At 48.3% G+C, this 21663-nt stretch overlaps 1 protein-coding gene across 1 annotated transcript in view; it reads right to left on the minus strand.

Annotated features, from left to right (window-relative positions):
* PKNOX2 (PBX/knotted 1 homeobox 2) overlaps positions 1 to 21663 on the minus strand; it is a 252855-nt gene that overhangs the window by 29158 nt on the left and 202034 nt on the right. Inside the window, exons 6-7 of the mRNA XM_021696423.1 lie at positions 14263 to 14434; positions 2429 to 2617 (exon numbers count right to left, since the gene is read on the minus strand). Coding sequence (XP_021552098.1) covers positions 2429 to 2617; positions 14263 to 14434 — 361 coding nt within the window. The remainder of the gene's footprint in view (positions 1 to 2428; positions 2618 to 14262; positions 14435 to 21663) is intronic.

Raw genomic sequence — 21663 nt, forward strand, 5'->3', positions numbered from 1 at the left:
GTGGAAGTGTCATCCGAGCAGACAGGCATGGGAGAATGTGGACCTGGGAGCACCTTGACTCTCAGGCGAAAGGATGAGAAAACTCGGAGGACAATCAGAGCTTTTGAGCAGGAGAAGGACATGAACAGAGTCTTAGGACCATAAGTCCACCAGCAGAAGCTGAAGAGGCATGTGTAGGTGTGTTTGTGGTGTGCGTGTGTGTGCGTGTGTGCGTGTGTGTGTGTGTGTGTGTGTGTGTGGAGGGCCGAGGGCTAGCCAGAGAGGACAGGCATGGCAGGTTAGGAATCCATGGCAGCAGCGTGTGTCTGATTATCTCATTTACCCACTGAAGTCTGAACCTAGTAGGTGGCGGCAAGGCAGAGGCAATGAAAGGGACAAGTTTGAGAAATTCCAAATAGGAACACCTTGCCAAGTGTCTTGTCTTCTTTTTCGAGCTTGTCTTTGTTTTTGCCCTATTGTCTGAGTTCCTCTTTCTAAGCAGATCAGAAGCCTTTCTGCGGTGGCCACCCCAGGGCCAGCTTGGCTGTCAGGCAGAGATCTGATATTTACAATGACGGAATCAAAGTTCTCTCCTCTTTCCTCAAAGCTCAGAGGCCCCGAAGGCTGGGATCTCCCAGGAGGACTGACTTTTGCAGGCAGCGACTCCACGCCCTGGCTCACCCGGAGCCCGCGTTATCCTTCTCTGCCAACCCCGCGTCCCCAGTGGCCCTGCCTGCAGCAGACTGCCTTGTCTGCCCCAGGACCCCAACCTGGAGGGGGCCGCTGTGGCTGCTAAGCCCTCTGGCCCCCCACTCCTCCCCCACTACCCTGGTACAGCTCCAGTGTCAGCCCTCGAGGTAGACTTGGAGAGCCCAGGAGGGGAAATCCAGAGCCTCTCCAAGGACCTGATTATTTCCAAAGACTTGTGCTAATTTTCTGATATGATCCTCACATCTCTGTGAGGCACTAAATCCTCATTACTTTTCCTGACCGATGCATTCTAATTAGATCAACACTTAAAAAAAATTCACAATAGCCACAGGATGGCTTTCCATCTCATTAACTCCTCACTTATTATTTTCATGAAAATTACTGATAAAAATGTGCATCTCCATTTGCTGAGGCCTCACAGCCTCCTCAGCTCCTATCTTGCATCTCTCCCGTCACCGGGCTGCGCAGCGTCGCCATGGTAACCCACAATAATAGAAACTAATAAATTACAAACGAGATGCTCGTTGAGCAATTATTGTCCTCTTTTATGCAAGTTTCTTGCTAATTTTGATCATAAGGGAAAGTACAATAAGACTCTGAAGGAATGAGTCTATTTCAAGAGAATATTAGCAAGCAGAAGCCTGGGCGGCTGTTTTTAGATCTGTAATAAAGTGAGTTGGTGATTTCAAGCAATGGGAAGAGGAAATAAACTTCTTGCCTCATGTCCCATGCAGTACTCACTGTTGAGTCCCAAAGAGATCCCTTTGGATTTGTGCAAGGTGGGGCTGGCCTTCTAGAAGGCCCCCTGACCCTTCCCCTGCCTCTACAACCTGGAGGGATGGATGAAGTGTGCTGGTCCCTAAAGCTTAGAGATAAAAATGGCATCACCTTTCTTAGGCACTTTTTCCAGCGCCCATCATTCTTAGAAAGTTTATCCTTTTCCCCAAGCCTGATTGTCTCATGAGAAGAGGTTACTGTAAGCCTCCTGGGGCCCTCCCTGTGTCTGTCCCAGACTCGGGAACTCAGTGGGAGGGAAGAAAGTGGTGAGCTGTGGCTTACGTAGATGTCGGTGAGCTTGGTGGAAGGGTATCACCAGGCAGCTTTCTTAGCTCCGTAGGGTTTGGGGAAAATATTCCGCCCTGGAGACAAGAGCCCATTCTCATCCAGAACACATAGTTGCCATTTCTACGTTCCCCAGTTCCCCGGATGAAGGTGGGGGTGACTCTTGGGAGGGGGGTGACTGGAGGGGACATCCACAGTGGCCCTGAACCTTAGGAAGGCAGATGAGCCAGGGTAAGGTGAGCAACTGGAAGAAACTGATGCAGGAGAAGCAGTCGCATGGGAAGCTGTCCTCATCTATGAGGTGGGCAGGATTCAGGGAAGGACCAAACCCTCCTTCTCAAGAACACAGAGAGCTCAGCAAGCCCTCTCGAGAAGTGTTCGGGGCTAAGAGGTCGGGGTCCATTCCCGGCTCTGCCCCTGCCTCATCTCAACACTTACGTGCATATCTTAGGATATCTTGGGCCAGGAAGCCAGGAATCACTTTGGTCATTTTCTAAGGAATACCCATGCCCCAGTATGGTGAGTTCTGGTGATGCCTGATGAACAGGAGTGGATCAGAGGAGGGCCCTCATGCTAAAAGTATACAGTGAGTCTAAGCTACTTCCCTAGGCCACCAGGGGACCCTCAGACATTCCTACACCTGGCTTAGGAGATAGGACCCAGCCTTGTGTGTTACCTGTGAGTGAAGATTTATGGAGGGCTGATTGGGGGAGTAGGGTCCCCCGAGGTCATTCCTGAGCAAGTTATCGCTGTGCATCTTGGTTTTGAGGCAGGTGATGTACCGGTTACAAAAGTCCTTGCAGAGTTCATTGACTTTCTCCAATTCCAGCAGGTGAATTCTCAGGACCTGGATTGCCTTCACCATCTGAGGAGAGGAAGGAGAGGTGAGCCCAGGTGTTCATATCACACTCCTCCTGCCACCTTGACCTCCTAAGCCCCAAGCCCACCAGGGGGGAGAAGCCCATGCCCTGCCTTAGGCATAAGCTTTCTCATCCACTGGATTTAAATTTAAATCCTATTATTTCATATGTGTCCTCCTTAAATTCTAGTTATGGTTTGCATGCTTTTAGCCCACTGTTAACATAACCACTCTAGAGTAAATGGTATTTGGAGAACCATCGAGCTAAAAGCCAGGTCTCTGGCCCTGACCCTGCCAGTCTTATCTGGGGGACCTCGGGCAACTGGTCTGCATCTTGTTGTCAGAAAAGTGGGGATAATTATGCTCTCCTTAACAACCTTCTAGGTTTGTGGAAAGGATTGTAGAGGGAACGTAGAAGCTGCAAAGTGTGGAGCGCTGAGCAGGCACGAGGAAGACGGAGATCGGAGCTCTTGTGGGCGCCTCCAGAAGTCAGGGACTGTCTACGTTCTTAAGCATGTATTCTGAGGGCAGGTCACCTTGCAGATGCCCCATTGATACTTGCTGACTGACGGGATCATCCCGCATGACTTAGCTGGGCTCTGAACACCGAGCTGTCCTGTGCCCTTTGGATTGTTGGACGTGACTGTCCCTCTTCAGATGGACACTCCCCACCCTTCATGGCAAGAGGCTAGTTCTCAATTGGAGCTTTTCTCTTTATCATGGTTATTATTAGAACAAGACAATTGCTACCGGCGGTTTGGAAGTCAAGGAGGAAAATAACTGCCCTTGACCCAATCACCCTAAAAGAACGATGATTTTTTTTTTTGTCTTTTCCACAGGCATCTATTTTAACATTGCTTTAGTCACTTTGTGCTTACAACTTTGTTTCCTGTTTTCCCCTTAGTTTACCAAATGAATTTTTCTATACAGCAGCACCATCTTCTCTATTGTCACTTCCAGCCTGCGAGCTTCCAGAAGAGAGAGAGGGTGTCTGATTTGCTCACCATGTTATCCTTGGCACCAACACTCTGGACACTGAATAAATATTTGTTGAATGGGTAAAAATTATTCAGTAAATATATTTTTAATTGTTGCCTATTATTTCATGTGTGTCCTCCTTAACCAATCCCTCATTGTTGGGCATTTAGGCTATTTCTAATTTTTCAATTTTATAAAAAATGTTACAGTGACTGTTTTCCAAGCTTCCTGCTTTGAGTCATGTGTCTGCATTATTTCCTCAGGGTGAATTCCCAGAAGTGACAGGAGAAAAAGCTATGGACATTCTTTTGGCTCATGATAAATACTGCCAAATTGCTTTTCAAAAAAGGTTGTTCAAATGATGCTGGAGCACTCAGACATCCACAAGGAAAAAAAAGCAAACCTTGCTTTAAGTCTTATATAAAAATTAACTCAATTGGACCAAAGACCTAAATGTAAGATATAAAACTATAAAACTTTTAGAACAAAAATGCAGGAGAAAATCACGAGTTCCTAAGAGTGGGCAAAGAGGTCCACACAAGCTTGACTCAGAAAAGGAAAAACTGATAAATTAGAACTCATCAATATTTAAAATGTTTGCTCTTCAGAAGAACCTGTGAAAAAGATGAGAAGGCAAACTATAGACTGGAAGAAAATACTTGCAAACCATATATCTGACAAAGGAATTCTTTCTAGAATATATAAAGAGCTCTCAGAACTAAACAGCAAAATAGCAAGCAATCCAATTAGAACAGGGGAAAAAGACAACATCGGACATTTCACTGAAGAAGATACACAGATGGCAAGTAAGCACATGAGAAGATACTCATTTTCCTTAGCCATCAGGGAAATGCAAATTAAAACCACAACTAGATATCACTTACACATCTATCAGAATGGTTAAAATGAAAAATAGTGATAACACATCACTCGTACATTACTGGGGGATATGAAAAATTGTTCACCCACTCACTCTGGAAAACAGTATAACAGGTTTTTTTAAAGCAAAACTACATAATTGCTTACCATACGCCCTGCAATTGTACTCTTGGGCATTTATCCCAGGGAAATAAAATATATGTTCACACAAAAACAGTATGTGAATGTTCAAAGCAGCCTTATTTCTAACAGCCCCAAACCGGAAACAACCAAAATATACTTCACCAGGTGAGTGGGTAAAGACACTGTGGTACGTCCATGTCATGGACGACTACTTAGCAACAAAAAGGAACAAACTGTTGATACACTCAACAACTTGGATGGATTTCAAAGGAATAATTATGCTGAGGAAAAAAAAGCCAATCTCAAAAGGTTACATACTGTATGATGCCATTTATCTAACATTCTTGAAATGACAACATTATGGAGATGAAGAACAGATTGGTGGTGGCCCAGGGGTGCAGAGGGAGGAACTGTTCTGTCTCTCAACTGTCAGAGTTTACATGAATCTATATCTGTGATAAAATGGCACAAAACTAAACACACACACGAGTGCATGTAAAATGGCGTCATCTGAGTAAGATTGGTGGATTGCATCATTGTCGATTTCCTGGTTGTGAAACTATATGCATTATGCAAGAGGGGAATCAGAACTCCTTTGTATTAGTTCCTAGAACTCTGTGTGAATCTATAATTACATTGAAATGAAAAAAAAAGAAAAGGTAGGGCTTGTTGCCCTTTGAGACCCACTGATGTCGACATAAGCAGTACACAGGGTCCCTGTTTAATCCTACCCTCCTAACTGCTGGCTAGCATCTTGATGCCTAGGAAACAAGGCAGGGAATCTCTCCCAGAGAATTCTGACAGTCGGGCGTGAGCAGAGCGGTGTGGCTGGACACCAGTGCCATGCTCCTCTCTGAGCTTCACTGGCATTTCTAGTGGGGAACGATTGAGTAGTCCCTGGGTTAGCTTTTGGATTGCCTGATGGGCAGGAACAGTGCTTAACTAATTAAGGACTCTTGGAATACTGACACTAAGTGTCACTCAAAGATAGAGACGAACAATTTTGTGTCTTCATGCAGGGCTCAATACAAGGGTCTTATCCTAAGGGAGTGCTCCCTCCATGGGGCTGAGACCAAGAGAGACTGTGCTCTACCAGGCAAAGAAGAGAATTGTGACTTTAGAATGGTTTATTTGGTACTGAAGGAACATTTGCTCTCAATTTTCTACTTGACTTTGGTCATGGATATCTTGGTTTCTGTCTTTCAGAATAATTAGCACCATACAAAGTATTTAATAAATGCTCACTGATTGCTTGATAACAATCCCCAAACATGTCTTATTCTTACTATGTCTCAGGCACTGTGTTAAACTTTCCACATGCCTTACCTTATTTATACCCCACAACCACCTCTGCAAGGAGGCACCATGATTGCCCATATTTTACAGTTGAAGAAAATGAAGCCTAGAGATATTAAGTTTCACTTGTTTAGAGTCACATGGCTGACAAGCGATAACACTAGGCTATGAAGCCCCATGGCCTATGTTGTTCCCAAGACAGGCTCTTGAGATTTGTGTAGATGGAGAAAAGCAGTTTGAAGGGTGCATGATTTGGGGGGGGGCGTGGCTCAGTGATGGGAAGCATAGGGTTCTAGGAAGACCAAATAGCTTTGGGGACATTAAAGTTTAGGATTTCCAGAGCCCTCCCTGGTAACCTTCTCTCATTCGGCTGCTCTGGTTTCTCATCTCTCATTCCTGGCCTCGCCCACAGGAGTCAGAATACCTCGCCGATGTAGGTGTCTGCCTCCTCCGGGGTAAAAGGAGAGGATTGGACTGTCAGGTGCTTTCCATTTTCTGATTCCCTGAATGTTATCAGGACTTGTGCCCTCGGTTCACTGACAGGCCTGGGAGGGGCCCTGGGAGATGATCTGGGCTGGCATCTAGGTGAGTGGATGGTCCAAACTCTCTTAAGATACATGGCTGCTCTCTTCTGAGGCTCTCCCAGCCAGAACCTTCACTTCAGACTGTCTCTATTTCTCTCAGCCTGCTGATGGAGAAGTTCTTCCTTATATGTACAAAATCTCTCCTTCCTGAATATGAAGCGCTTACCCAGCCTTCTGCAGGCACCAAGAACACCTAGTGCCTCCATCAATATAAGCTCCCTTAATTTGTTGTTATCCATTCAACACAAATATGGAGTCTCACTCTATGCCATACATGGGACAAGGCATCTGACTTGAATAAATTATCCAACTGGCTTTGTCTCTTCCAGACAAAACATCCTAATTCCTTAAACCTTTTCCTTTTCCCTTTCTGCCTCCCTCCCTCCCTTCCTTCTTTCCTCCCTTTCTTATTTCTTTCCTTCCTTCCTTCCTTCCACCCTGTCTCCCTCTCTCCCTCCCTTTCTTCCTTCCTTCCTTCCACCCTCTTATTTCTTTCCTTCCTTCCTTCCACCCTCTCTCCCTCCCTCCCTCCCTCCCTCCCTTCCTTCCCTTCTTCCATTTCTTCTTTCCTTTGGTCTCTGAGCTTTCCTTTACTGTACTATTCTTCTTTTTTAATCAAAATTTCATTTACTCATTTGGTTAATTTAAATCTACATACATGCATCCACCACACAGAAAGGTGTATATATCTATTCATTTATTTTAAAAACATAGCCAATAAATACTTATTATTAAAAAAGAACCAGAAAGTACAAACAGAGAAGATAAAATACAAAGTAAAATCTACTCATAATGGTTTTGTTCAAATAAAATACACAGGGAGCTTACACCAGATCTGGTGCCCAGTGGCCAAAAGTGGACCTACTTTTTGGTCTAACAAAGCACAGTTGAAGGATGACTTTTGTATGGGATAATAGGCTTGGTTTAAAGATTTAAGAAGGTAGAGTAAATCATAATGGTATTCCGAGGCAATGAATATGGAGGACCTATTCAATGTTACAGAAAGAGACGGGCCGTACCATTAGTGGGGGTGGCTATTAGGCAGAGTAGCAAGTCTGTGAGGGATGTTGTCAGACAACCTGAATCCAGGCCTACTGTTTACAGAATTAGGTGTTACTGGGCCAAGTCCATGACTTCTGTGAGCCTCAACTTCCTCATTTGGAAAATGGAGATAATGATCATCCCTTGCTTGCAAGAGTTGATGAGGCTAAAGGCGATAATGATGTGAAATATCTTAGAAACCACAGGGAAGCAAATGGGTACAATTTTTAAACCTCTTTTAATAATTTCTAATATCCTGTTGGCTTTTCTATTGCTATTCCATATTCAGTGAGTAGAAAAAGAAGCATTCCCAGTGTTTTTCCTCCTGTATTTATGTTTAGTAAATCATTCTCTATCCTACGTGTTTGCAATTTCGGGTTTTTGCTTCTAAATCAGAATAAAACTCTGATTTATTAAACTATTTTTCTAAGTGATCAATGTCACATAAAAAGTTATTTCAAATCTTCTAGAGCAATAACAATTCCATTTAATTTAATATCATCATCAAACGTGATGAATGTGTTCTCAATCTTTTCCCCCAAGTCTTGCTTCACCTCCAGCTTCTCTCTCTCCCTTGTACTTTCAAAATAAAGAAACAGTCCCTTTCTTCTGAGAAGTATCCTTCAAAAAAAGCAAAACAAGATGCGACCTTACATTTTAGTCTCACACCAATGCACACTAGCCCCTCACCGGTCCCGGGAGAGTACACAGGACTGGGGCTTCTAGCTGGCTATGAAGTCGCATGGTGTGATGTCCCAAATCTATTATTTCCTGCCTGCTGATTTTGGACAAGCAGTTTTACTTTATCTGTAAAATTTAGGATAATAATACCTACCCGGTAGAGTGGGTATGAAAATTGAATAAGACAATGTATGCAAAAGTTCTGGGCACACGGTAGCTATTTGATAAATGTCCATTCTTTATGCCAACCCTCTCCCCCAACCCACTACCACCAAGTTCCTTTCTAAAAAGTGGCCTCCTGTAGGATTGTGGCTTCTGCCCTTGATGGTCATAAATCCTTGCCTTCCAAAACACTTATATATGTATATATACACACCACTTTGTGATTTGCAACATGCTTTTCTCATCATTATCTCATTTGAGTCTCACAACCACAGAGACACAGGGGCAATATGTTCAGGTAACCTAAATCCCGCGCGGCAGTTAGGGAGGCACCCTTTCCCTGGAGCGCAGGCTCTTTTCACCCTCTCCTCCCTCTGCAAGTTGGGAAGCTGGAACTATTCTCCCTCACTTACAGACAAAAGAGTTTCTAAACTCGCATTCCTTAAAGTGCTCAGATATTTCCTGCGGGTCATTAAGGCAGCCAAAGCTAAAATCAAATCAGGAATTGTTCCTGACCCACCAGCTGGATCTGAGCAGTTGGAAATGCGGGGTCCCTGGAACAAGGAATGGGATGTAGGAAAAAGGTGAAGACCAGGGATGGGAGAACTGCCAGACGACTGGGGATAAAATGATGATGGAAGCCATCGTGCATGACAAGTTCAATGACTTTTAAGTCAATAACATGGTACTTCACCTCCAATGTCCTCAGAATTTGGAGAAGCAAGTGGTTTAGAGGGAAGAGGTGGGCTTTGGGAGTTAGACCCACTTGGTGCAAATCCCAGCTCTGTAACGTATTGGCGGTAGGACTCTCACTCCTTGATTTTCTCCTGTGTAAAATGGGGATGACAAGGACTACCTCATGGGGCTGTCATGAGAATTGCACAGAGAAGCATGCTCGAGAACGGTGGGTTTTGGAGGCTGAGTCTTGGGTCTTCCATCCAGTGAGAAATCCTGAACAATTTACTTAATCTCTGCACTTTACTTTCCCCATTTCTCCTGTAAAATGGGATAATAGTAGTGAGTCCCTCAGCGTTGTACTGAGGATTAGATGAGATGCATCTAGAAAGAACTAAAAACAAGAGCTCGTACACAGAAAGCCCTAGGAGACCAGTGGCTATAGGTCAGCACAGCGGCTAAGAGTGTGGGTCCCGGAGTTCCAGACTGCGCAGTATCTGACTCGCACCCCTGCCTCGGACTAGCTGTGCGATCTTGAACCTCAGTGATTTCACCTTGCGCCTCAATCTCCTCATTTTAAAATGGGGATAATAAGCGCGGTGAATTGCGCAAGACTGTTGAATCTCAGATCTGTACCTCTGAAACAATGCAATATATGTAAAGAAAAAAAAAAGAAGAAGAAGAAGGAAGCGGGGGGGGAAGAATGAAGGGGGGAAATTGGAGGGGTAGACGAACCATGAGAGACGATGGACTCTGAAAAACAAACTGAGGGTTCTAGAGGGGAGGGGATGGGAGGATGGGTCAGCCCGGTGATGGGTATTGAGGAGGGCACATTCTGCATGGAGCACTGGGTGTTGTGCACAAACGATGAATCATGGAACACTACATCTAAAACTAATGATGTAATGTACGGTGATTAACATAACAGTAAAAAATTATAAAAAATGTTTAAAACAAAAAAATGGGGATAATAATACACATAATACGCACATAACTTGTGAGTTTGAAGAGAGGATTAAGTAAGATAATATTATGTAAGGTGTTTACAACAGCACCTGGCACCTAGTAAGTGCTCTATAGATGTTAATCACGACTAGCTTTGATTAGACTTGCTTTCCCTAGCTTAGTGTTGGTAAGATTTTCTGCTCCTATGCCGGTGAAGACAGTCAGGCTGCAGGCTGAAGTGAACGACTCTGATCGGGGCCGCCGGGGGTCTCTGTGGGCCCAGAGCTCTGGCCTGGCTCCTTCATGTGCCTCCTTATTCACAGCCTCCGGCCTCTGGCCCTGCCTCCTTAGAGTGGGCCCAGGGGCCTGGGGGGCCCCATTTTGGAGCTGGCTTTGCAGTCAGGCAGCCATAATCTGTCCCTCGAGCCACACCAGAGTCTCATTAAAACGTGCCCCATAAATGTTAAAAAATTTACACATAAAAAAATTCCATGCATGAAACTGAAACCGTACGTTTTACAGCCTCGGTTTGAAATCTTGCATAATATATAAAACCTCGGCACTGCACTGGGGGCCCGTAAATCAGATTTTATAAAACAAAAAGCTTTTACCTTTCAAAGGGGTTTGGGGAACTTGCAAATTTTACAAACTTTACCAACTGCCAGTCAGAGGCTGCTAGGTCCAAGCAGGGGATCAGTGGGCCAGGTGAGAAATGGGCCTGGTGAGCCCTGGTTGAGTGTGGGGACTGGGTGGGGGGAGGGCATCCCCCCCCCAGGGAGCTCAGCAGGGGGCATGCCAGCTTAGCCACCATGGGGGTGACAAGCCACCCCCATAGTCCTGAAACAGGGAGGTAGAGAAGGTTAGAGAGTGGGTGCCAGGAGATGGGTGGGGGGAGGGGTGGTAGGGGCGTGGAGATGCTGGTGGCATTTATAAATGAGGGCTTTACTGCCCCCAGGAAGAAGAGAGGTGAGGAGACCCTGGAAGGAGCAGGGTCTTGGGAGCCAGCAGACCTGGGTTCTGGTCCTAATGACTCCTTTCCCTCCTCTGGACTTCAGTGTCCCCATCTATAAAATGGGTAGTCGGATGGGCTGGACTGGCTTCTCCCCGTGGTTGTGCTCTTCTCTTAGTGTTTCGTGACTGAGTCTCTCTTTGGGCATCAGTGCTGTGGGAGAGGCGGCTAGCCAGGGGAGGGAAGTTCCCCCAGAAGCCTGTGATCTGGGAACCTCTTTGACCTTTGGGCAGGTCTGGGAGAGCACGATCAGCGGCTCCCATGGGAACTTGTCTGGGAGACTGCCGGGAGCAGGGGAAGGGATGGCTCAGCAAGGCAGTTTGCTTGGAGGAATGGAGGAATGGAGGACAGGCAGCTGGAGGTGGGGGCATGTACGCCAAATGGTTGGCCTGCCACGGCTGGGGCCTATGGGCTCTCTGGGCTCGGGAGAAAGCAGGATCAGAGTGTGGGCCAGGGTGGGACAAAGTTTTGGGGGACCCCCATGTCCTCCTGACAATCCCATCTGTGAAAGTCAACATTCAAGGGCAAAGGAAAGCCGCCCTGACACACATATATATAAAAAATAAATCTCTCAATTATCTCAGCTCATTTGCTTGGGGTCTCTCATTTTATGTCCCTGCTCCGCTGTGCAGTATATCTGTCCGGATAAAGAGTTACAGTCCGTTGGGCTACGTGTGCGGGGTTGTAAAAAATACAGATGCCAAATTAACTGGCTGTGGCACTCAGCAGCTGATTGAGCTGATAATGACGCGATCTGACCTTTTTCTAATTTCTAATTATGTGCATCTCGGCTGTGCTGGCTACATGATTCTTGTTCTAATGACGGTTCCTGTCGTTGGCCTCTCCAGCCGCCCCCTCCCCACACAGGACAACAAATGGGGTGGCAAAGGGCACTGCTTGACCCCGCAAATAAAGTTGCAGTGTCTCCGCCCCACAGTCTCTTTGAGGGCCTGGAGGAGACGCTGGGAAGGAGGATCTCCTTACCTTAGCGATACTGCATTTGAGATTAACCTTCTGGATGCCATGCATTTTTAAAGGACATTTCGTGCCACATGCCATCTTGTTAATTTTTTTTTATTGCCATCACCTGAGAGAGGTGTGTTAGCTCTACAGACGAGGAAACCGAGCTTCAGAGGAGTTACATCTTCAAGTTGCACACGGGCTAAGCCGTGAAGCCAGGCTCAGGTCCTCCGTCTCCAAGAGCTCCTTCAACTCTCTATTCAAACCCCTGACCGGTCGGTCAAGCCACTGACTGTGGCCAAGACCTCTAAGTAAATCAGGTCCACGTGGGTGGACGCGGTGTCTGAGGACCATTCCGCCCACTGGACCATTCCCAGCCCGGTCACCTGGGATAGAAGACCTGGGAACACCAGAGGGCTGGGGCCACTGGGGCAAGACATTTAACCAAGTTCTGCTGGGCAGAATCAAGAGATCAGATTCTTTGAGGGAACAAAACCCCGGGAGACCCAGGTGGTGTTAGCAAGGGGAGAGCACAGAGCTGTGGCCACTTTTTGGTAAATTCCAGGTTATCCTAGAAAGGGAGGCTGTTCTCAGGGTGTCTGTGAGCGCTTCACCTGGCAGGTAGTGGCGGGCGAGGCGGGTGAGGTTTGCTGCCCCAGGACTCCTGCTTCCTAAAAAGGTTTCAGTTCTTTCCCATGACTCAGCCTGATTTGAGGCACCTTCTATCAACTTGGGCCTCCGCTTCTTTTTGTGTCATGGGACAGGAGTGGGTCGTGGCTCTGCCGGCCCCATTCCAGCCCCACCCTGCCGAGAAATAGCTGCCTCCTCTCCTATCTCCGTGGCTGCTGCAGGGCTGAATCCCAAGGCCTACGTCACAGCGGCGGTCCTGAGATGGTGACCCGCTGACTAACAGGGTGGGGCCGGACCAGCCTGCAGGGAACCGGACAGTGGGCTGGGCTCCCGGGCAGTGTGGCTGCCCCATCCCAGCCAGAGGAGAGGGAGGGCCAGGGATGAGCAGAGCCGACCCAGGACCCTCAGGTACCCATGCTAACAACGCTGACGGCCGGCCCGTGCTTCCCTCTCTCGAACCGCCAGCCCCCCTCTCACACCTCACCAATTTCCAGGCCAGCCTGGGCTCTCCTGGCAGCTCTTCTGGACTCCATAAAATATCACGTTCAACTCTTGAGAGAAGCAGTGGGGTGCATAATTCACAGCACAGAATAATAAGTAAGTCACTGAGGTCTGTTCTGTAGGTGCTCTGAGTGTGTGCGTGTGCGTGGGCATGCGTGTGTGTGCACATTTTCTTCCTTTGTTTTTGGTGCCACATTTGCTTTTCTAATTCTATTTCCCTTTTGGGAGCAGGTATCAGCTAAACTCTGACTATGGGAGAGCAGCACTATAATCAATTTATGGAGGAGAGTTTTGCAGAGTTTTCAAATTCACCATGCATGGTCTAGGTAGTCTACCCACAGAAAAGTAAAAAATTGTGGTTAATAATTAATAATTCTGGGATAACTGTATATCGTGATGAATGAATAGAGCAGCTGCTCTGTTTCTCTCTCAGCAGAATTCCCAGGGTCAGTAGAGAATTTCAGATGTTACCTATGATAGCGGTTATCAAATCTTATTGATGATTGCAATTGCCTGGGAAACTTAAAAATGTAGATTCACAGGGCCCACCAAACTTACGGAATCACAATGCCCAGGTGGTGGGGCCCAGGAATGTGTATTTTAGAAAACCTGTAGTGATGATCTGGATGATAAATTGGGTTTAGGAGCCTGGTCTGTGTCCCCCCAAGATGGGCAGGACATCTATTGGACTTCTCAACACGCCTGTGTCTCCAGGTCATTTTCTCTATTGATGTGTTTGAATATGCCTGTTGCCCTCATCCTCCACACTAGAGCGCGCCAGCCGTCAGCTCCTCACTGGGCAGCCTAAGACATTATTTATTAACACACCAGGACTCTGGGCCTCAGAGCAGCTATTCCATGCCTTCTGGCTCCTATGACCCTCCTTCCCTCCTCTCTGCACCGCAAGTAGGGTGCGGGGCAGGGTATTGGGATGCAGGATGTAGGTGCCGCAGTGAGCAGAGAACAGAAGGCCATTGGCAGCAAAACCTGGGCATGCAACTCTTGGTTTAAGGAACCTGCAATGGTTCTCAACTGCTAGAATGGGTGCATCTAGGGCCTGCCCCATAGTGGGCACCCCACAGTTTCTGTTGAATGAATGGAATGAATAAAAGGATCATTTCTAGGGCTTGTGGAAGGATCAGAGGTTAGGAAGACCCTAGCCAGGGTGGGGGTCAGAGGGTCTTTACCAGATTGTCCAGTTCTGGGTCATCGCTGAAGAAGGGTTTGTGCTCCTGTTCCTGCTGGTGGACAAAGTTCTCGATGTCCACATCAAAGCTGGCGGAGGTGATGCACTCTGAGCCCTGGGTGGCCTGTTCACATTTCTCAAACAGCAGCGTCAGGAGCGGGAAAAGAGGGTGCCTGTGGGGACATCAAGAGCTCATACATGCGCACACACAGAGACCTGCTGCTGGCTGGGCTCAGAAGCCACCAGGGCCCCTTTCCCGCACTCCCGTCAATTCTTCTCCCAAGGTCCTGCTTCTTGAGAACATCCCCAGTCCCCACGCCAGCCTGGGTAGCAGCACCTCATGCCCTGGCATGGAGGATCCAGTGTCCTGGTTTCTGGAGCCTTAGAGGGCTCTATTCCTCCCCTCTGGGTGCCTAACTTTTCTTTTTGGTCAGATAAGCTGCGTGGATATCTGGTGAGAGATGAGGGGTATAAGCCTTCACAGAAATGTGTCCATTTCTGGTTCAAGGTTAACCTGGGAAGGACATATAGGAAGTGTCCAGAAAAGTCCTGGATGTGAGCAGTAGTGGTGGGTCACAGACTCATTCTTGGCTGTCTGGAGCCGGCTGAGGGCAGCAGGTGTGCACAAGTGTGTGTCTACCATTGTACACAGAGGGATGTGTGTGAGCTCGCACACACGTCCACACATGGTGGGCAGGTGTCTCCACCTGTCCTGCATCTACTGGCTGACTCAGTTTAGGTCACACACCCCAGTTACACGTATGACATCTCCCTGCACCTTTCTATCAGTGCACACTTAGCACAACCGTGACTCAATGATTATCAGCATCGCCGTTCTCTTCCAAGATTGTCCCCGTTTTAATGATCACTGTATCCTTAGGATGTTGCCCTGCATGCTCATAGCAGGCACTTACTAAATGTTTGGTGGCAGATGATGAATCAGCAAATGAAGACAGCGTGGGTGTGAGCATGTGTGAGCATGTGGGTGTCGTTCCAGGATGCATTATGTAAGCCAGAGTGCCTACTTCAGTGCCTGATTAACCCTAGAGATCCTCGATTAGATATCACCAAGTCTGGGAAGCTTCCTTCACTCCCCTGCCCCTAGCCTCTGCTGATGGCTCTCTGAGCTGTTTGTTTTATTATTGGCCTTCCTCACTAGACTGTGAGCTAGATGACGGCAAGAGCCAAGCCCACCTTACTCTTCACTGTGTCCAGAGTCTGGAAGAGGTATGTGGATCCCATGAAATAGTTATTGCATATTATATATGTGTGTCTATTTGCACATATAAGTGCACATCGTTCTTATTTCTCCTCAGTACGTGTGAACAATGAGGTCTTAGCATCTAGCATGGGTGCATGTGTTTGCACAGATTGTTGACCCTGGACCTGCAGCCTCATTCCCTTCCACTGAGATTCCAAAAGAGCATCTGCCCATCCCTCTCTGGGCTCTCCTCAGTCCCTTGGGACCACACAATTCAGCCCTTTTCTTTTTGATTAAGCCCTGCTTGCTGAGAGAGGAGGAAGTTTGTGTGTCGGGCCTGGCTCTCAGGCCTCTGCCAATAGGCATGTTCTAGCCAGCATGGTCTGACAGAGCTTTCTGCAATGATGGAAATGTTCTACAATCTCCTCTGTCCAGTATGGTAGCCACTAACTACAGGAGGCCAAGCAACACTTGAAATAGGACTGTGGTGCCTGCAACACTGAATTTTAAATTTATTTAATTTTAACTAATTTTAATGTAAATAGCCGCATGTGGCTAATGGCTACCATATTGGAGAATGCAGTAAGTCTTGAAAAGGCAAACAGACCATGTGTTTTCCCTTCCAGTATGCTACGAACACAGCAAGAGGAAGACTGACTATCCAGCCTACACAGTGTTTGTATGTAGATGAGGGAACCCTTAACAGCCTGTCCCATGCTGGGATTCTAATAATTCTGGGCAAAAAGACAGAAGGTACTCAGTTCCATCCACACTCACACCTACACCTACTGGGCATTCTACTCAGGCTCAGGGGCAGTAGCGGATGAGGAAAGATACATTCCTGCTTCGGATGAGCCGCTTGGTGCCCCTGGACACCATCTCCCGACCCTTGTTTTGGGAGTTGTTGCATGAACAGTGGGACCCCCAGGCTGCAGCCTAGGTTACAATCTGGAGAGGGAAAAGGGTCAATGTGTGAGGCCGGCACATGGGCAGCCCCCCATGGTTAGAAGATCCATTCGGCTCTGGAAGGAAGCTGGTAGGGCAAACAATGGGTTTCCCTTACCCAGCCGGCTGAAGACAAAGAGAAAACCAGGTGCGGGGGTTAAACTCCAGCGTAAGTCTTCATTTGCAGGCACTAATACCATAGCATATTATAGTCTAATCTAACCTGATCCCAGTTTAATGCAAGATTCTCCTGGCCCTGAGTGGAATACCAAAGAAAGCCTCAGTGGCTGTAATTTAAGCAGAGCCCTGCAGTGGTTTAGCTGAGGGACATGAAAGGCAAATTCCAGACGGTGTTATGAATTATTGCGCCTTATGAACCTTCCTACTCTCAACAGATGCCTGCTGCCATTTAAACAGCCACTAGATCAATTAGGAATGAAAGGCACAAATCGACTCTGTACAAGGGCACTAAATTACCAGGAACTAATAATCCGCAGCATCGTGCCAGGTGGTGGGGGTGCAGCCCCCGCCCCAGCCCCACAGTAGCCGCCGGTCACCGCACGCTCCTTCCTCCCTGGTTGCAGGGAGGGTGGGCAGCGGCTGCAGGGGGAGGGGATGGCCTCTGTGTGTGCATGTGTGTGCACGCGTGTGCACCCGGCTTGAATGTGGGCTGTCGACGAGAGCAGGTGTAAGTGTTATCCAAGCGTCCTGTCCCGTGTGTTGGTTTTGTGCGTGTGCACAATGTGTCTATACAGGATGCAGGTGCATATGGGTTGTGGGTACGAAAGCCGGGTGCAGATTTTGCGTGCTGTGAGTGCAGTGTGCATATGCCCTATATTGTATGCAGTGTGTGTGCATGCGTTACGTGTTATTTGTATGCAGTATGTGTGAGGGGTTTGCGGGTTCTGTGTACACAGCATGGATGCCATGTGGGGCGGGGAAGAGGGATGGGGTCTCCAGCATTAGAGTTCAAGTAAGCGGGGGAGTGGTCTTCTTTGCCACTGTCCTTGCCCCTACAGCGCAGAGAGTAGTCAGGGAGGGCCTCTCTGAGGAGGTGACATTTAAGTTAAGCTTCAAATGATGAGGAGGCAGTCAGGCAGAGATCTGAGGGAGGGGCGTTCCAAACAGGAAAAAAAAGCAAAGCATTTAAGATAGGAATGAGCTTGACTTGTTTCTAGAACAAAATCCAGATGAGTGTGTGTGGAGCGAGGTAGGCAGGATGGGAATGGAGGGAGATGAGGTTGAAGAGAGAAGCAGGTGTTAGATCAGAGGCAGGAGGGTGAGGAAGGATGGGGACATTGTCACACACACTGGGGAACAATGTGCACCTTCTATGCAGAGCCGCAGCATGGGCCCTTTTTATAAACTTCTCACTTCCAGGTGTCAGATCTCCCCAGAACGTGTGTGTGTGTGTGTGTGTGTTTGTGTGTGTGTGTGTGTGTGTGTGTATCCATGTGTGAGGGCATAGCTGGGGTGTTTTCTATGGCTTCTGCTATCTCTCAGAAGAAAGAAACATACTTTCTATTGCCGCCTCCCCCCGCCCCCAATTTAACCAGGGGCCCCTAGAGCACAGAGCAGACCTCTCGTGGATGCTGGCATGGCCCCCTCTCTCCAGCCCCTCCCCACTGGGGCCACACTATCAGCTCCCAAATCTCTCTTCTCAGATACCACACTCCCCAGGTTCCTGCTTCTGCCCACTCTGATCCCTGGATCCCTGAGCCCAGGGGCTCAGATGGCACCCGAGATTGCCCACAGCTTTTGTACAAATGTTAGCCAGGGTCAGTGGGCTGCCTGTGGCTCCCATGTTCTAGCCGCCTGGATCCCTCGATAAACCCAGACTGCCATGTGTGGGGGGCACCCTTGAGACACTCTGCCCGCCCCCCCCCAAGAAACAGGCTGTTTCCCAACAAGCCGGCTGGGTTCTAGGCTTCAGTCATGCTACGCGCTCCTCTGCGGCCCAGTCCCAGCCCCTTCCCCAGCTGCCCGGCCTATGGGTTGACCTGTATTTCTAAGCTACCCTCCAACATCACCCCAGAAGGCTGGCGATGAGGCCGGAAGCCACTGCTACAGGCTTGGGGTAGGGTGGGGTGAATAGGGCAGGGACCATGGGAGCTGGGCACCTTAGCCACCAGGGATATGAATGGGCCTGTCTGAACCAGGCAAGGGATGGGAAGAAGAATTTCCAGGTAGGTGTGGGATTTGCTTCTTTATCCTTGGCCTACCCTGAGCTTTCGTTTGTCCAGCTACAATGGGTTTTAAGGAGTTCCTTTTCCTGCTGTCCAGATTTGTCCCATTGTGAATCAATACCCTTCAGAGGCTAGAAGCAGGAATGTGGAAACTCAGTCCCCAGTGCCCAGGCGATGATGAACAAGATATGAAAGATGGCCGTTAGACTTTATTTCCAAAGAGCGGAGGACATTTGACCTCCATAAGAGCTCACCTTCTCCCTCCCAGATCTTTCTCCACTCTTCTCCCCCTGTCGCCTCCCGCCTGACTGCCCCCTCCACCCCAATCTCTCTTAAGCCGTTCAAAATTTGGAGGAAATAAATCTCACTGCACTAATTCAGTGAGAGTTTGAGCCTCGTCAGTGCAGAACAAATAAAAGAAGTGAACTGGCATGACATTTTACTGCAGAAGAGAGGTCGTTTCCAGCCACTAATAAAAAGGATTTGACACAGACTAATAAAGAGAAATGAATTTCTCTAATGGCCTAATTTAGCACATTCAGCACTGTGCCTCTGTCTGGGTGCTGGGGGGTGGTGAGAGCTGTGAGTGCGGACAGAGCCCGGAGCAGGGCAGACGTGGGGAGAGGGGAAGAAGAGATGATCTCAAATAACATTTTATTATTTCTTTTTCCTTTTCTGAGCCCCTACCCCCACCCCCACCCGCATCACCTCTCCTCAGGAGCAACTGAACCAAAATCAAGCTCAAGATAGGCAGTTTCTGTTAACGATCCAAAGAAATAAAGAACCGCTCTCCCCAGAACTGCAGTCTCGTGCTAGCTTAAGAAGGTGATTAAACCGGATGTGTTGATTTCTACAGGGGTTTAAGCCATTATTGGGTTTAATTACTTCTGACATTTCTGCCTTTGCTTTTTTTTTCACATCACCCATTTGCTGGCCTGGAATGCCCAGTTTGGGGCCGGGCTGTGTGGGGCTGCCCCCCTGGGGGGCAGATTGGAGACGGGGCGGGATTTTGGCTGAAGCCCTTGGCAGTGGTGAACACCATCCTCTCTCCAGCAGCCGAGGAACTGAGCGACCCCTCGCTCCAGCCCCAGTTTTTCTTCAGGGCAAAGCAATGCTGCCCACTCTGCCCCTCTCCCGGTGAGGCTTTTGAGAGCCTCCTTGGGGAGGCGAGCCTCAACACCGCCATCTTATGCCTCCCCACCTCGGGACAGATATTCTTAACATAAGTTGGCCCGATAGGTTTCTCCACCACTTTCAAAGGTCTCCCAGGGATGGAAACCATCACTTCTTTGGTAATTCATACACTCATCCCTGACTTCAAGTTCCCCTATAAGGCTGAAGCTCGTTTCCTTTTGTTAAAAGGACTCAAGAAAAGTCCTTTTCTTTCTGCTTCTCTTCCTTCCTTCTTGGACAACCTGGGTTTTTTGGGAAAAAAAATTTTTTTTTTTTTTTAACATTTCTTCCTGCTTATAGGACCAGAAATACAGAAGCAGAGACAGGAAAAAGTTAGAAAGAATGCAAAAATACAGAGCTTCAGGAAAGCTCAGATGCAAAGAACACAAGAGACAGATAGAGACTAGATCTGCAGACAGGCTAGGGGCGGGGGGAGGTGCGGGACGGTCACACGCAGCGGGGCACATTAGTGTTGAGTTCTCTTTCTGGGTGATAAACCTTGTGATTCACAGTCATGCCACTCTGTCACTTCTGAGCCTCTCAGCCATCCCTTCCCTTGTGACCTTGGCCAGAACTGCAGACCTCAATTATGGGTCCAGCCATGTGTGTGGCAGCCTGCCTGGCCGTCCACCTCCTCTCCCTGTCACTGACCTTGGAGCCCCCAGGCCTGTCCTGCACCTGACCTCACAGCCCAGACTCATCTGGCTAGGGGGAAGATGGGCAGAGGAGGCTGGGTGTCAGCCCTCACCCCCTCCCCAGGCTCTGGCTGCTTCTTCCAATGGGAAGAGGGGCCAGAGCCTCTAAGGCCCTCCCTAGCTGGGATGAGGGATGGACTGTTCAGATGGTGAAATGGTTGGTAAGAGAGCAAAATGTCGGGGTAGAGATGTTCAGTGATGAGCCGGTGGGACAGCGGTCTGGTCCGGGTCAGACTGCTACAGAGGACATGAGTCCATTGGCCAGGAAGGTAGGGGAAGGTGGGAAAAGCAATGACCAGGCTCGCCCTGCAGCCACCCTCCCTTGTCTCCACTGACAGACACAGTGCAGGTCTCGAGTTGCCAAAGGCCCACCACCTTGGAAACTCTACCCGGGGCCTGGCACTTTGATCCTTTATTTCTAGTGCCTCAGGTCAGAGGTCCCTGGGATCAGAGAATCACAGACAAGACCCTAGAGCCACCTTCTGGGACGGCTCCCTGTCTTTTTCCTGGGCCCCTATTCAGGGCCAAGAAGCTCCATTACAAGTATTCATTCTGGCAACTATCGTGACATTTCTCCAAGATGCTAATGAACTAATAAAGTTCACATCCTCAGACGAACATTCCAGGGGCTTCAGGGTGTGGCCCCAGACTTCTTTTCAGTATTTTTTTCTTAACAGAGTTGGCAGAGAATGTGGTGTTGGTCAGACGGCAGGTGGCCCCTGGGCCCTTGTCTCTTCACTAACCCCCTTCACCAACTCAGGCAAACTGGACTGCTCATCTTTGCCCCTGCTGCTCCTGTCACTGGAACTGTGTTCCAGCATCTATCCCTGTCCCTTCTCATCATCTTCAGTATCCATCTCAAGATGCCATCCATTCTACCAAGGCTTCCTAGAGGCTCTCTCCAGCAAGAAAACCATGGCCTCCTTGGAAGCATCCTAGGAAATGCTTTGGGGTTTCTATCCTGACCTTGCTTACAGTTTAGGGTGAGAAGCTCGGTGGTCCGAAATAAGCATAGACTTTGGAGTGAGACAGCTGTGTAACTTGGGGGCAGGTTACTGAATTTTTCTGAGCCTCAGTTTCCTCTTTTATAAAGCAGGGCTAACATCACCTACCACGCAGGTTATCGTAAGGATTCAATGAAGAAACACATAGAATGTCTGGCACTTAGTAAGCTATCAATTAATGCTTGTTCCATTTCCCTG

This window comes from Neomonachus schauinslandi, chromosome 11, assembly GCF_002201575.2.
Source record: "Neomonachus schauinslandi chromosome 11, ASM220157v2, whole genome shotgun sequence".
Lineage (NCBI taxonomy): Eukaryota > Metazoa > Chordata > Mammalia > Carnivora > Phocidae > Neomonachus > Neomonachus schauinslandi.